Source organism: Lepeophtheirus salmonis, chromosome 8, assembly GCF_016086655.4.
Source record: "Lepeophtheirus salmonis chromosome 8, UVic_Lsal_1.4, whole genome shotgun sequence".
NCBI lineage: Eukaryota > Metazoa > Arthropoda > Copepoda > Siphonostomatoida > Caligidae > Lepeophtheirus > Lepeophtheirus salmonis.
The window spans coordinates 24,980,321-24,996,772 of NC_052138.2; the positions used below are offsets into that span (position 1 = coordinate 24,980,321).

General features: G+C 31.1%; 2 protein-coding genes and 1 pseudogene across 2 annotated transcripts; 1 reads left to right on the plus strand and 2 right to left on the minus strand.

Annotated features, from left to right (window-relative positions):
- Nucleotides 1-4,323: 4,323 nt before the first annotated feature.
- LOC121123413 (uncharacterized) lies at nucleotides 4,324-5,991 on the minus strand. The gene is made up of 2 exons (XM_040718534.2): nucleotides 5,953-5,991; nucleotides 4,324-5,872 (listed from the first exon to the last, which is right to left on the minus strand). Exons 1-2 carry the CDS (start codon nucleotides 5,956-5,958, stop codon nucleotides 4,976-4,978), a joined length of 903 nt encoding a protein of 300 aa, XP_040574468.1. The 5' UTR covers nucleotides 5,959-5,991; the 3' UTR covers nucleotides 4,324-4,975.
- Nucleotides 5,992-9,214: 3,223 nt separating this feature from the next.
- LOC121123581 (uncharacterized) lies at nucleotides 9,215-10,313 on the minus strand (annotated as a pseudogene).
- A 4,239-nt stretch (nucleotides 10,314-14,552) lies between these two features.
- On the plus strand, nucleotides 14,553-15,603 carry LOC121123453 (uncharacterized). Its single transcript, XM_040718578.2, has 2 exons — nucleotides 14,553-14,618; nucleotides 14,680-15,603. Exons 1-2 carry the CDS (start codon nucleotides 14,613-14,615, stop codon nucleotides 15,574-15,576), a joined length of 903 nt encoding a protein of 300 aa, XP_040574512.1. The 5' UTR covers nucleotides 14,553-14,612; the 3' UTR covers nucleotides 15,577-15,603.
- The last annotated feature ends 849 nt before the right edge of the window (nucleotides 15,604-16,452 follow it).

Consider the following 16,452-nt stretch of genomic DNA (forward strand, 5'->3'; position numbering starts at 1 on the left):
CGGTTCAAATTTTTTGGACATACAATCCAGTTGAAGGACGCAACTAAATCAAATCCAAAAACCAACTCATAGAAAAACACTTGTTGATCAGAACGTGACGTTCTTATCAATCTATCTAGGCTTTATTGTTAATATATAATAATTATAATTATTTTATTTTTTCCTTTTTAATTTAACAACCTAGTTCATTATTAAATTTTAGTCATATTTAATTAATCAAATTAGCAATTTTCTTTTATTTTTAAGCTTACAATGTTTAATTAAGGATTTTTCCCCTATAACTCCCAACGGTGAAATTTTCTGCGGGAGAGGGCCATGCTTATGTATTTGGATGAATTGCTAGGAATAAGGTAAGTTACATTTCTCCACCGCGATTCCTAAGCATCAAGGAACTCTCCCAATATCCCCAAATACAACCTGGCTTTCAGATTCAACGGTTATTACTGATAATACGGGTCTGTCTTGCAGAAATATGTTTTAAAAGCTATATTCAAGAATTTCCAAATTATATATTTAAGAATTTATTAGTGTTAAAGCTAAAAGTTTCTCTTATACGGATAATTCATATTTTATCCTTCAACACCCACTAAATTAAAATATGGCACTACCTTCATATTTTTTTAAATTAAAATTACTGTTTATTTTTTTATATAGAGATTTTTCAGTATTTGATATGAAACACTATATTTTTTTTATTCAGAGTAACAGACCAACCGTAAAAAAGAAAAATGTATCACTGTTCCTGAAATTAAACAATCAGTTCAAGCTGTCCAAAAGTGTTCTACCAAGCTTGGAGCTTCTTCCTACCAACAAATTGAGTTGTCCCTCCCCAAGCAAGTCTGCATTGAGCTTGTTTATGGTTATGCTCATGACACCAAGGAAGTCGAGACCTATGCTTAAGTACAATCTCAAATATATATTTTTTATCTAATTTATTATTTATAGAATGCAATAATGCTGTTGTTATAGTATATTTTGTTCTGTTTTGCCCAAGGTGATAAAGCCAATAAATTAAATTTTAAGAATACTTTGAGTTTTTTTCATATTGACTTTATTTAAAGAGACTTCATTAACACATTTCCAATATAATCTAAGATCGAATTTTCTAACATATTTTATATTATACATTTGTAATTATTTTAGTACGTATTTCAATCTATATTTCGCAGGACCAAATGAAAAGTGATACTTTAAAAGAGATAGGAACTTGGACTTGGAACATGAAAAATTTAATTGATTATTTGTAAAGCATTACATTGTATAAAAGAAATATTTGCTTAAAAGCAAAGTCTACATTGAACTTCTTTATGGATATGCTTATTACACAAGAAAGGAAATTGAGAAACTTTGCAGTGCTGGCAGATAGTGGATTTTAGTTCCTCGGGATTTGGATGACGGAAACTACAGTGTGCAAGTCGAGGGGTTGCGATAAGGTATGTAGGGGACAAAAGTATGAAAAAAGAGTTAAAAAGACTAACACCAAACTCCTTCAATAGAGTATTTCAAGAGAGGAAAAGGTTTTTTTTTTAAATTGCTGGAGTCAAAAGTGCAGAAATTCGTCAATCACGTTCAAGTGTTATTCTCTCAACATGTAAGTAAGCTAAAGAGTTCAGATTTGTTTTGTATTGTAACTAATTGCTTTTATTTTAATACAACAAAATGTAAATTAATTTCAATCACTCAATCTCCATTTTTTATTGAATTAGTAAATGTTCAGATTTCAAAGAACCACTCGGTATTTAGCAACAAGTTAAACAAGATATTACCAGGCCTCTATTTTATATTTGTTTGTTTCTTTGTTAAGAAACTAAACAAATTAATTGAATTTATCTTAACTCTGATATTCCCATATATGAATAAATCAGACTTTTAATGAAAGTCTTAAGTCCATAGATAATTCTATTTATAAACGTTTAGTACCTAGAATACGATCGAGTTTAAACCAATAGAACTTTAACTAAAAGGATGTAATGTGTAGTATACAGATAAAAACTAAAAAATAATCTGTTTTTTTTTTACAAAAAGTAAAATTTAAATCTTTAGGCTAATGGAACTACCTCTAATAAAACCTCGTTTATAAATAAAGGATTTTTAAGCTCAATCATTTAGAGTGTGGTTCAAAACGGTTCCATCATATTTTTCATCAAAAGGAAACAATTCCATTTTGTTACTTTTTCACAAAAAATGAAATAATTGAGACTCCATGACATCAAATAAATCCCTTTAAATCGTCGCTTAACCTTATTATTGATATCCTTTGGCTTAGTAACAAAATTTGGACATCCAAAAAAAGAAGATACATGGCTCGATCTGGATTGGTATTAGGGGTGTTAATATTTTTTTAAATTAACAAAATTTACCCTAATGGGTTTTTATTTCGCAAACAACATAACATTCGAAATATAAGAATTGATAAAAATTTTGTACTAGGTTTAAAAACACTTAAGAAGAAAAAATGAGATAAGAATAATTATTAATATTTAATATATGAAACAGATGAGAAGTTGAGTTGGCCTATTATTATAATTACCTTTCTTCTGAATATACATATTATATATTAATTAATAAAGAACTTATCCTACATTTTATCCAAATAATAATAAAGTAATACATTAATAACGACACAACTAAACGACAAATATGGGAGGGAGGAATAAAAACCGGTAGGCCCGGCTAAAGATCTGATAAACAAGGCATCCCGCAACTCAATCCAACTGAGGAGAGAAGATCTCGAGCTAGTTTTCCTAAATAATTATTTATAAACACTATAGTGTGACGTCCTTATCATTGAGCACATAGTCTGACTGAAGTATTATATTATTTAGCTTCTTGCAGATAATTTTACATAGAACTGAAACAATAGACAAAATTGACTCATAATTCATTTGAACTCAAAGTATAAGAAAAGCTTTGCTATAATCTTAGCTTAGTTTTCATTTTGTCATCTGTTGAAACAGCAAGTCTTAGACTTTTTTAAATCATCTTTCATATATTAGAAGATCGAATGTTCTAATATCTTTATACTGATACATTTATTATTAGTTGAATACTTAATACAATTTATATTTATTATCCTTAAATAAATAGTGATGATCGCCAGAGTCAGAGACTTGGAATTTAAGAATTGACTTGAGAACATATAAAATATTACTTAAAAACAAAATCTGCATTGCACTTGTCTATGGCTATGCTCACGATACCATGAAAGCTGAAACCTATGCTTAAGTGCATCATCTACCGACTGTACTAGTTCACAAATATCGAATATAAATTATTTTGTTAAATGTATGCCTATATTCTCTATATTTTGATTTTATTTAAGTAAATAAATCCATATTTAAATTTATATGTTTAATTGAATTTTAACCTTCAACAAGACATAATTTATTAGTTAACCATATAGTTTCAACAAAGTTAATACCATAAATAGTATCTAACATGTCTTCCACTTGGTGGCTGACAGTGGATTTGAGTTGTTCAGTATTTGGATGACTGACACTACAGCCCTTCCCCTTGACATGCACCCAAAAGGTGTTGTCGATGTGTTGAGATAAGTGCTGAAGAGGGACAAAAGTGTCGAAAAAGAGCACAAAAGAACACATAAGACTAATTCCAAACTTCTTCAAAATAGTATTGCAAAGAGAAGATGGGGTTCTTTCATTGCTGGGGTACTTTCATTAATAATTGAACTAGTAAGTGTTCAGATTTCGTAGGACCACCCAGTTATTATTTGTTACTGTTAATATGTATATTGTATAAGTATAACTTTCCAACAATGTTTCACCAAAAAATTAATTGTAACTTTTCCACTAATCCTTCTTTTTTTTAAAGTTTTTTTGATTTTACCTATTAAAATTTTATGATTTTAAAATATTAAAATATTTCAACTTTTGACAAAGTTCTACTTAAATCCGTTGATTTTTTTTTTTGCTGTAAACCCACTCATAAACATAAATCCAAACAAACAATTTGAAGGTCAAACATAATCTTCGTTTCACTTCGTAAAAAAAGATATCCTATGATTTATATGAAATTTATATTTATAATTTTTCAAAAAAAGTTAATATAATTTTAACATTTTCTTTATGAGACAATAAAGTTGCAACGACGGAAGATCATAAGCAAGAAATTTTCATTTTTTTTTTCTTTTAAATAATGGTTTGATTATATATATAACATTGAATCTATATAGTTTTTAAGCTTAAAAAATTGTTTAATTACTCAAATCAAGGATTTTAAAACTTATGAATTTAATATGATACAAATGGTGTTATATATTATAAAAAGTTGTTAAATGAGTAAAAAATGTAAAATGAAAAAAGATAATCATGTACTTATTTTACTTCTATACTTGTTTGACAATCATTACTATTTTTAGAGTGTAACAATACATTGCCGATGTTCCTCATGAGTTAAATATTCAATGAAAACTTTATAATAAATAAAACAAAAAAACATTTAGATATATTTACTTTATCATATTTTAAATGAGATAAAATCAAAATATATTATTGTATATACATATACATTTAATAAAATAAATTGAATTAAATATTTCTGCACTAGCACGACCTTTGGTATCATGAGCATAGTCATAGAAAAGTTCACTGTAGACTTTGTTTTTTTAGCAAATGTATCTTTTATACGAATGTAATGCTTCGTCTCAAGTAAATTCGCAAGTCCAAGTGCCTAACTCTGGGAACAATAATTTTTCATTTGGTTAAGTGTAAGTACTGAACCCATAATAATTGGATAAGAAAATAGATATTAGAAAATTAGATCTTCTAATAAAAATGGGTAAAAAACGTCTAAAACTTGCTGTTTCATCAGATTATAAAATAAAAATTATCAAAACATTTAAAAAAATTTGATTTATGGACCTTGGGTAAAACAGAACAAAATGTAAAAATAAACAACAGCATTTTTGCATTCTATAAATAATAAATAAGATAAACAATTTATTTAAAGATTGCACTTAAGCATAGGTCTCAACTTCCTTGGTGTCATGAGCATAACCATAAACAAGTTCAATGCAGACTTGCTTAGGGAGAGACAACTCAATTTGTTGGCAGGAAGGAGCACCAAGCTTGGTAGAGCATTTTTCGATGGTTTGAACGGATTCTTCAATTTCGGGAACAGTGATACATTTTTCTTCTTGGATGTCAGAGCAGGAAACACGTGGAAGAGAGATGGTTTTGTTTCCAGAGGTCTTCATGAGTTCGGGGTAGGAAACCATGACAGGAACATCAACGGGTGTAACAACGGGAACATTGTAAGCGGTTTCTTGAGAAACTTCCTTACAGTATTGGTGTCCATAAGCTTGGTATCCATGACCGTATCCAGGTTGGCAGACAGTGACCATTTGAATTTTGGTTTCCTTCTTGAAGGTGATTTCAACAGTTTTTGAGGTGGTATCTTCATATTTCTTTTGGTAATTGTAGGTGCAGATTTCGATTTCCTCAATGGACTCAGTGCAGACGGTACGAGTAGAAATGTAGCAGAACTCTTTGTCAACAATGGTCTGGATGGGCAATTCAACGGTTTCGCATGAAGTTTCTAACGCAGGTGTACAAACTTCGGTGGATTCAATTACATCTTGAACTGTACAATTGTGCTTGGGCGTTTCATGGGGATAAGCTGCAGCTGGCTTGGGGTCTGCCACGGGATGTGCAGGGGAAGCTGCAGCAGTAGTTGGGGTGGGCTTAGGAGAAGTTGGAACATGAGTAGTTTTTGATGGAGCTGGTTTGGGATAAGATGGAGCACCATGGTATCCATGATTGTAGCCAAAGGTAGCACCATGAGCAGTAAAGGAGGAGAAGGAGGATTGTTCTCCAGACACAGCCAAAGCCAAGCAGGCAATAGTAATTAAAACCTAAATAAAATGTAATGAAAAAAATGATGGATATTTATATATGTCATTTTAATCATATTTAAAATGAAGTGGGTTTGTACCTTCATTTTATTGATTGATGTTTGTTTGTAGGACCTAATTCAACAACTGATACAGTTCATGAGACAAAAGTTTTCTTTTATACATTATACGTTATATAATATAACTATAATGTTTTTAATCCAGTTTAATAATTATTCTTTCCTAAGACACGCCTGATGTGTTTAAATTGGGCATACAGGAAAATAAGGTTTTATTTTCTAGAATAGTAATTTAGGTTCGAATTTTAATGGCTACTTATATTTAAAAAGTATTTAGAATAGGATTTTGTTAAAACTTATTTATTTTATTTTAGAAATTGTATTCTCATTGAAGATTTTTAACTAAAAAAAAAGCTGAAGGCAAATCATATATATTTATTATTTGTTTGCATATATACAAATTAGTTCAAATAACATTATTCATTTATATTTTTACGAAAATATAGGTATGTAATAATAATGTACATAGGAAAGGTTTCACATGATATCTTGAACATTAGCGCATATCTTACATGCTCTACAGTTGTATAATGAAAGAGAGCATGACTATCTACAATATGTGTATGATCATTTGGTCATTCTGACAATCTCCTTGTAAAAAAAGGTTTTTTATAAGATTTATAATTTAATATTCACAATAATTTTCTCGTAGCAAATAATTTGTAATACACTTTGTCTTTCCTTTAAAACTCCTATTTGTATATGGTAACAAAATAAAATCCGAAATTTTCCCTCGGAATTACTTCTATGAATCGGTTTACATATAATTGAAAAAAATATTTGCAAGCCTATAAAACAATAAAGCTTAAATGCTAATGTAAAAATAAATTCTGGAAAATCAAAATTATGGAATTATTCAAATATTTATGATATTTAAAAAAATTAACTATATTATTTTATACATGTAAATAATATATATTTTAGATTTCACAATTCAAATGATTGTATATGACTGCAAGTTTTTGTGCGATAAATTATTATGACATCTTGGTCTAATATTAATAATACTATCATACTTTTTTCATATTTTAGGTTAGGTTATAGCAAAGTTTCTCATACTTTGAGTCCACGTCAAGTACGAAGTCCATTGTTTGTCTATTATAGCAGTTCCATGTAAAAAATATCCCAATGTAGTACAATAATTCAATATTTCAGTCAGACGGCCTTAATAATAAAGACGTCAGAACTCCATGATTTTGTAAACAGATAGTTGAGGGTACTTCAACAGTTTTAGACGATAGTGTTTATAAATAACTATTTATGAAAACTAGCTCGAGATCTTCTCTTCTCGGATGCATTGAGTTGCACGTTGGCTTGCTTATCAGATCTCTAGCCGGGTCTACCGGTTTTTATTTCCCTCTCCATTATTTGTCATTTTGTTTTGTCAATGTGAATATTAATGTATATTCATTATATTTTTAGACTAAGTTCTTCATTAATTAACATTATGTATATTCGAAAAAGGGAGGGAAGGAAATAATGGTAATAGGAAAACTCAAATTCTTATCTGTTTCATATATTAGATGCTTAGAATAATTTTTTATGTACAAAAGACAAATACAGAATAAACAATCCTTCTTTTTTCCCGACATTTGGGGACTTTTTTACAATAGATTTATGAAGCTATCCGATTTTTTTGGTACAAACAGATCAAAATCGACTTATTTGACTATTTCCATTCCTGCAAAATATTAACACCACTAATACCCGTCTTGATAGGGCAATCCACTTTTTTTGGAAATCAAAATTTGGCTACCCATCCTAAGGTGTCGGTAATACGATTATGCAACAACTTTAAGGGTTTTATTTGATGTCCTGCAGTCTTTAATTGGATTACACCATTTTGAATGGAACAATTCCATTTGAAATGGACTAGTTCTATTTTGAATAAGACTATTGCATTTTGAATTGGACAATTCCCGTATTGTATTAAACTATTTCGTATTGAAATTGACTGTTCACATTTTGAGTTGGAAATGCTATAAATTAAATAAAAAGATACAGACTGTCACGCAACCCTGCAGATAATATATAATTTTTAGTTTACTCATGGGACCACATTCTAAATTTTTGGATTCGCAATTCTTTATTTTTATATATGTCCAGAGTAGGTTCTCAATTATTTCATTTTTTGTGAAAAATTACAATATGGAAGTTAAACATGTTTCCTTTTGATAAAAATAATATGATTGAAAATTTTGAACCGTTTTTATGAAGAGGCTTTATTAGGTGTAGCTCCATCAGCCTAAAGTTTTAAATGTTACATTTTTTAAGAAAAAGCGAGGTTAAATTTTAGTTTTTATCTTTATACTGTACATTACAGCCTTTTAGTTAAAATTCTATTGGTTTAAACTCGATCGTATTCTAGGTCCTAAACGTTTATAAATATAATTATCTATGGACTTAAGACTTTCATTAAAAGTCTGATTTATTCATATATGGGAATATCAGAGTTAAGATAAATTCAATTAATTTGTTTAGTTTCTTAACAACGAAACAAACAAATATAGATATATATAGGGGCCTGGTAATATCTTGTTTAACTTGTTGCTATATACCGAGTGGTTCTTTGAAATCTGAACATTTACTCATTCAATAAAAATGGAGATTGAGTGATTGAAATTAATTTTATATTTTGTTGTATTAAAGCAAAAACAATTAGTAACAATACAAAACAAATCTGAACTCTTTAGCTTACTTACAAGTTGAGAAAATAACACTTGAACGTCATTGACGAATTTCTGCACTTTTGACTCCAGCAATTAAAAAAAAAATACCTTCTCCTCTCTTGCAATTCTCTTTTGAAGGAGTTTGGAAATAGTCTTTTTAACTCTTTTTTCCTACTTTTGTCCCTCTACATACCTTATCGCAACCCCTCGACTTGTACACGGTAGTGTCCGTCATCCAAATACCGAAGAAATCTAATCTACTGTCTGCCAGCACTGCAAAGCATTGATAGAGGTTTCAGATTCCTTTCTTGTCTAATAAGCATAGCCATAGAGAAGTTCAATGTAGACTTTGCTTTTAAGCAAATTTTTCTTTTATACAAATGTAATGCTTTACATAAAATCAATTCAATTTTTAATTTCAAAGTCCAAGTTCCTGTCTCTTTTAAAGTATCACTTTTTATTTGGTCCTGTGAAATATAGATTGAATATGAACGGAAATAATTACAAATGTTTAATATAAAATATGTTAAAAAATTCGATCTTCTATTATATTGGAAATGTGTTAATGAAGTCTAAGACTTACTCAAGAAAAGTCAAAATGAAAAAACGCAAAGTATTCTTAAAATTTGATTTATTGACTTTATCACCTTGGGCAAACCAGAACAAAATATACTATAAAAACAACATTATTGCATTCTATAAATAATAAATTAGATAAAAAATATATTTGAAATTGCACTTAAGCGTAGGTCTCAACTTCCTTGGTGTCATGAGCATAACCATAAACAAGTTCAATGCAGACTTGCTTAGGGAGAGACAACTCAATTTGTTGGCAGGAAGGAGCTCCAAGCATGGTAGAGCACTTTTCGACGGCTTTGAACAGATTCTTCAATTTGAGGAACAGTGATACATTTTTCTTCTTGGATGTCAGAGCAGGAAACGCGTGGAAGAGAAATGGTTTTGTGTCCACAGGTCTTCATGAGTTCGGAGTAGGAAACCATGACAGGAGCATCAACGGGTGTAACAACGGGAACATTGTAAGCTGTTTCTTGAGAAACTTCCTTACAGTATTGGTGACCATAAGCTTGGTATCCATGACCGTATCCAGGTTGGCAGACAGTGACCATTTGAATTTTGGTTTCCTTCTTGAAGGTGATTTCAACAGTTTTTGAGGTGGTATCTTCATATTTCTTTTGGTAGTTGTAGGTGCAGATTTCGATTTCCTCAATGGACTCAGTGCAGACGGTACGAGTAGAAATGTAGCAGAACTCTTTGTCAACAATGGGCAATTCAACGGTCTTGCATGAAGTTTCTAACGCAGGTGTACAAACTTCGGTGGATTCAGTTACATCTTGAACTGTACAATTGTGCTTGGGTGTTTCATGTGGATAAGCTGCAGCAGGCTTGGAGTCTGCCACGGGATGTGCAGGGGAAGCTGGAACAATTGTTGGGGTGGGCATAGGAGAAGTTGGAACTGGAGTAGGTTTTGATGGAGCTGGTTTGGGATAAGATGGAGCACCATGGTATCCATGATTGTTGCCAAAGGTAGCGCCATGAGCAGTAAAGGAGGAATAGGAGGATTTTTTCCAAATACAGCCAAAGCCAAGCAAGCAATAGTAATTAAAACCTAAATCAAATGTAATGAAAATAATGATTTTTATTAATAAATATCATTTTAATCACATTTAAAATGATGTGGGTTTGTACTTTCATTTTATTGTTTGATTTTTATTCTGAGAATTAATTCTTAGAGATTTCATATCTACTATTTGTTTCAGTTTTGTCTTGCATCAATTTCATTGCTTTGACTTCTATATTGCTAAATAATATGGGAGATAAAATTAAATTTGCTAGGAACAGCATTGTATTTTAATTTCCTTAAGATTATCACAGTATTTTTTGTTGTTTAAATGGTCTTACGGAAAATTGATCAATGCATAATGTAGGATGAAAGAACGGCGTGAAGTCTTAACGACAACAGCTTTTATCCATTCATTCCGAGTCATTATTAATTATTATTATACAAAAAACGAAGCTTGTAATTGAATTGGCTATGATGATTCAATCTAAGCTATAACCTAATCTCTAGGAACCCTATGGAAACTACGTCCAGATGAAGAACCCTTGTCCAAATTGGAACAAACGTAACCAGTACAAAATTTTACTATTTTAGTAAAAGTATACAACGATCATTTAATCTACTACTACCTTGCTATGCCAAACTGATAATAAAAATCGTCTCTGTGTATTTCTTACACTCTGGCTCTGGCATATACAGTATATATATAATATACCATGCATATTTAAAAACACAATGTATATTTTTGGAAATGATACGCATAGAATAAATACACATTGAACTCAAACTTTTTTATTCCAGAGTCTATAAATAATATAACTAAAACAAAGGTGTGCAGAGCTTGAGAAACACTGTTGTATAGAAAAACAAATTGGAAAAAAATATTAGCAAGCCAATATTGACAGTCTGTGTGTCTGTTTTTCTTTTTTCTTTTTGAAAAGCTGAAGAATTGATTGAATTTATCTTTTGTCTGACCTTCACATATGTAAATAAGCATAACCCATAATGAAAGTCTTAGGTTTATAGATAATTCTATCTATAAACGTTTAGGACCTAACATGTGTACAAGTTGTAAACCAATATAACCCTAAGTAAAAGGTGGTTCTAATCTGTAGTATACGGATAAAACTAAAATAATTTAATTACGTTTTTTATTAAAAAATATATAATTCAAAACTTGAGGGTAATGGAGCTACCTTTAATAACACCTTTATATAAAAATGGTTCTAACTTTTTCTACAAGGTGATGTGACGGTTTGTAGCTTTTTATTAAATCTATAGAATTTCCAACTCAAAATTAGAACTGTCCATTTCAAAACAGAATAGTGTCTTTCAAAGTTGTAACTGTCAAATTTGAAATTGTATAGTAAAATTCGAAATGGGATCAAAGTCTGAACAATCCAATTCAAATCGTCACTGAACCCTATAATCGATGCCTTTAGGTTAGGAAACCAAATTTTGATTTCCAAAAAAAGAGGATACATGACCCAATCAGGACGGGTATTAGGGTTGTCATTATTTTGCATATAAAAAATAAATAAATTTTGATTCTTACTTTTCATAAACCACTTGGATTATATTGGAATAAGTTTATTTTTGACTGTTTGTTCCAAAAGAAATCGGATATTTGATGACTCTCTAAGAAGAAAACAAAAAGTTCCTGGATGTGGGACATATCTGGGAAAAGGAGAAGGATTGCTAAATCTGGCTTTATTTTTTATTCAATTTTTTTCAAAATAAACAAAATTAAGCCTTATGGGTTTTTATTTCGCCTTTTTTATGTACTGATTAATTCTTTTTAAAATTTATTGTCGATGTTTTATTCAAACATAGGAATTGACAAATTTTCTAACAGGAGTAAAAATATGACAGCTATTGTTATCCAATATATGAAACAGATGAGAATTTGAGTTCGCGTATTATTATCATTTCTTTATTCCCCTTTTTAAATATAAATAATATATACTAATTACTGAAGAATTTATACAAATAAGAATGAAAAATACATTAATAACTACACAACGAAACGACAAATAAGGGAGGGAGAAAAAAAACCGGTAGACCCGGCTAAAGATCTGATAAGCAGCCTACCACGCGACTCAATGCATTCAAGAAGAGAAGATCTCGAGCTAGTTTTCATAAATAGTTATTTATAAACACTATCGTCTAAAACTGTTGAAGCACCCTCAACTATCTGTCTACGAAATCATTGAGTCCTGGCGTCTTTATTATTGAGCCAATAGTGCAACTGAAGTATAAAAGTAATGCACTAAATGGGATATTTTTACATAGAGCTGCAACAATAGACAAACAATGGACTTCGTACTTGACTTGGACTCAAAGTTTGAGAAAAAATTTTCTATACCCTACCCTAAAATATGAAAAAAGTATGATAGTATTATCAATATTAGACAAAGATGTCATAATAATTTGTTGCATAAAAATTTGCATTAACACTCAGTGCACGATATATTTTATTCATTGAGAGATAGTCACCCTTGGTAAAATCAAAATATCCTCTAGAGCGGTTATTTTTATTTTAAAATATACGTTTAGTGGTGGAAATTAAGATTGGATAATTATCATATACATTAAAATCATGCAACACTTAAGTGTTTATGGTAGAATCCGTTTAGGAAAGCACCAGTTCCAGAATATTGCCCCAAGAATGAGTTTCTTCGTGGACTTTTTTGTTCCAGGAAAAAATCTTGAAAGACTTTTATAGATCTATAGTTGTATATTCTAGAAGCCAAATCAATATTACGAAGATTTAAGTCCCACAGATGATTGTGTCAGAGTGAGTTGATCTTAGATAAGTAAAAACTAATTGGTCCTCATTATGCTTGGGATTAGAAGAGCGATATATAGGAAGGATCCTATGATTATCACAAAGAATTTTGCATGTTTGGAATTTGACTTCAGAGATATCTCTAACTGAAGAACAGCTGAGATTTTTTGAACAAAAGACTGGCACACCACCTCATTCTTTCTATCTCTTCACTAAGTGATACACGCGGGAGATAAGGTTTTAATTAGTCAAGACAATTTTATCATTGCTATGATCATCAAACCATGTTATTCTTATACATACTTGCTGACTTGAAGTCGTCAATAATACATCTTAAAAGTTCTAATTATTAAAAATACTTCTACTTTTTTTGGGTGGGGGAGGGGGACAATTCGGAAAATTCATGAACTCCTTACTTCCAGAAAAGATCTTGAAAGACTATATTGATTCCACCTGTGTCTTGCAATAACCAAACCTAAGGATTTCAAAAACATTGCGTGGGATATGGAATAATTCAATTATCTACTGGGACTAGTAAACACATTTACAAATTATAATCCTTACATATATCGTATTCAAATTTAAAATACAAAATATATTTACATATGGGGTGGAGAATAGACTCTGTATGAAATTTTTGTAGATTAAAGGAGTCATATTACAAATCAGTCATATGCAATCATTTGAACTGCGAAGACTAACACATATTTCTAATATTATGATACATTTATCTAATAATATATTTTATTTCTCAAAACACCATAACTGTTTTAATACTTCCAAGTGTAATAATACATTGGATGGAGTTGTTGATTGTATGTATCTGGATTTTGTTCATACTAAAACAGTTTTTTTTAGATTTGATTTAAAAAATATAAAGGTTAAGGAAACATTATTTCAAGAGAAACCATCAGTCAATGATTTAAACCTAGAGTCCAAAAGTAAAGGTCACCTTTTCTTCTACTTCCTAGATATTTGAGAATACGCAAATTCGCTCATTATCCACATGTCTATTTTAAAGTGTTTATTAAAATACCAACATAAAGAAAAAAATCTTTCATTAGTGTAATTGCATCAATTAACCAATGTGTTCCTACAACAGTCGTGTATAGAAACATTAAAATCAATAAAAATCAAAGATAATTCATAGAAAACAATTTTCTTTAGAATTCTTAGACCAATATTTAGTAGAAAGAGAAATCTCTTCCTGCGTAGTTTAACGAGAAGGATATAGAAACAAGAAGTTTAAATTCACTTGAAACTAGAATTGCAGAAAAAAATGAATTAGCATTTTCCTCTAATTAATATAAATGCTAGTTAGGGAGTTTCAGTTCTGACTTTACAATATGTAAACGAGTCATCTGATTTAAATTCCGGATTGTGAGCAAAGACAAGTCTAATCTTCTAAAACGACTTATTCTTCAAAAAATTACAGGTTTCCTTTTTCATTTTTTTGTATTTCGTTGCACAACCTACCATATTTTCCTTTACACAACATTTTAACACATCGGCGTGTCTTTGGGGATAATAATTTATGAGCTGAATAATAGTTCTACATACTGGTTAATGTATATAAGAAAACTTTTGTCACATAAACTGTATCAGTTGTTCAATTAAGTCCCACAATAAGACATCAATCAATAACATGAAGGTACAAAAATACTTCAATTTTAAAAATGAATCAATCATTATTTTCATAACATTTTATTTAGGTTTTAATTACTATTGCCTGCTTGGCTTTGGCTGTGTCTGGAGAGCAATCCTCTTTCTCCTCCTTTACTGCTCATGGTGCTACCTTTGGCTACAATCATGGATACCATGGTGCTCCATCTTATCCCAAACCAGCTCCATCAAAAACTACTCATGTTCCAACTTCTCCTAAGCCCACCCCAACTGTTGCTCCAGCTTCCCCTGCACATCCCGTGGCAGACTCCAAGCCTGCTGCAGCTTATCCACATGAAACGCCCAAGCACAATTGTACAGTTCAAGATGTAACTGAATCCACCGAAGTTTGTACACCTGCGTTAGAAACTTCATGCGAAACCGTTGAATTGCCCATCCAGACCATTGTTGACAAAGAGTTCTGCTACATTTCTACTCGTACCGTCTGCACTGAGTCCATTGAGGAAATCGAAATCTGCACCTACGACTACCAAAAGAAATATGAAGATACCACCTCAAAAACCGTTGAAGTCACCTTCAAGAAGGAAACCAAAATTCAAATGGTCACTGTCTGCCAACCTGGATACGGTCATGGATATCAAGCTTATGGGCACCAATACTGTAAGGAAGTTTCTCAAGAAACAGCTTACAATGTTCCCGTTGTTACACCCGTTGATGTTCCTGTCATGGTTTCCTACCCCGAACTCATGAAGACCTGTGGACACAAAACCATTTCTCTTCCACGCGTTTCCTGCTCTGACATCCAAGAAGAAAAATGTATCACTGTTCCTGAAATTGAAGAATCTGTTCAAACTGTCCAAAAGTGTTCTACCAAGCCTGGAGCTCCTTCCTGCCAACCAATTGAGTTGTCTCTCCCTAAGCAAGTCTGCATTGAACTTGTTTATGGTTATGCTCATGACACCAAGGAAGTTGAGACCTATGCTTAAGTGCAACCTCAAATATATTTTTTATCTAATTTATTATTTATAGAATGCAAAAATGCTCTTGTTTATTTTTACATTTTGTTTTGTTTTGCCCAAGGTGATAAAGTCAATAAATCAAATTTTAAAAATGTGTTTGAGAATTTTAATTTAGAACCTGTTGAAACAGCAAGTTTTAAACTTTTTTTACCCATCTTTCATAAATATTAGAAGGTCGAATGTTCTAATATCTTTATGCTTATACATTAATTATTGGTTCAGTACTTATTCAAATAGTTTGACCATCCTTCATTTCAACTCTTAAAAGAGGTAAAGACCTTGATTTTGTTTATATAATTTTATTGATATCTACCTTCAGGTTAGAGATATGGAAGGAAAGAGTTGCACCTCTTCTAGGATTCAATTTGTAAATCTCAAAGGACATAGACAAGGAGAAGTGCTTCAGAGCTTCATAAAGGCAAGGCTATGGTCGAGTCTGAAGATGACCTTCAGTTGAAAAAAGGTAGTGGTGGACACAATAGGAAGCGGACAGAAGCTAAGTTGGCCGATATCAAGGCCAGAATCCATGAGAACCCCGAAATATCAATGGCAAATCTGGGAAAGGTCACAAGGTTGTCCAAAACGACTGCAATTGATGCAATTAGGGACTTAGGTCTCAAAAGTTACTAGAAGAGGCATCGCCAGCTCATTACCAAGGCCATCATGGCAATGAGAGTGACCAAAGGAGAAATACTTCTGAACTGCATAAAAAAAATCTAACGTTGTGCGTATCTTCAGTGATGAGAAGTTTTGGATGGTTGACCAATCCAGAAATGCACAAAACGACTGTTATTTGGCTACAAGTCCCAAGGAGGGTGCCCATATCAATAGGACAAAGCAACC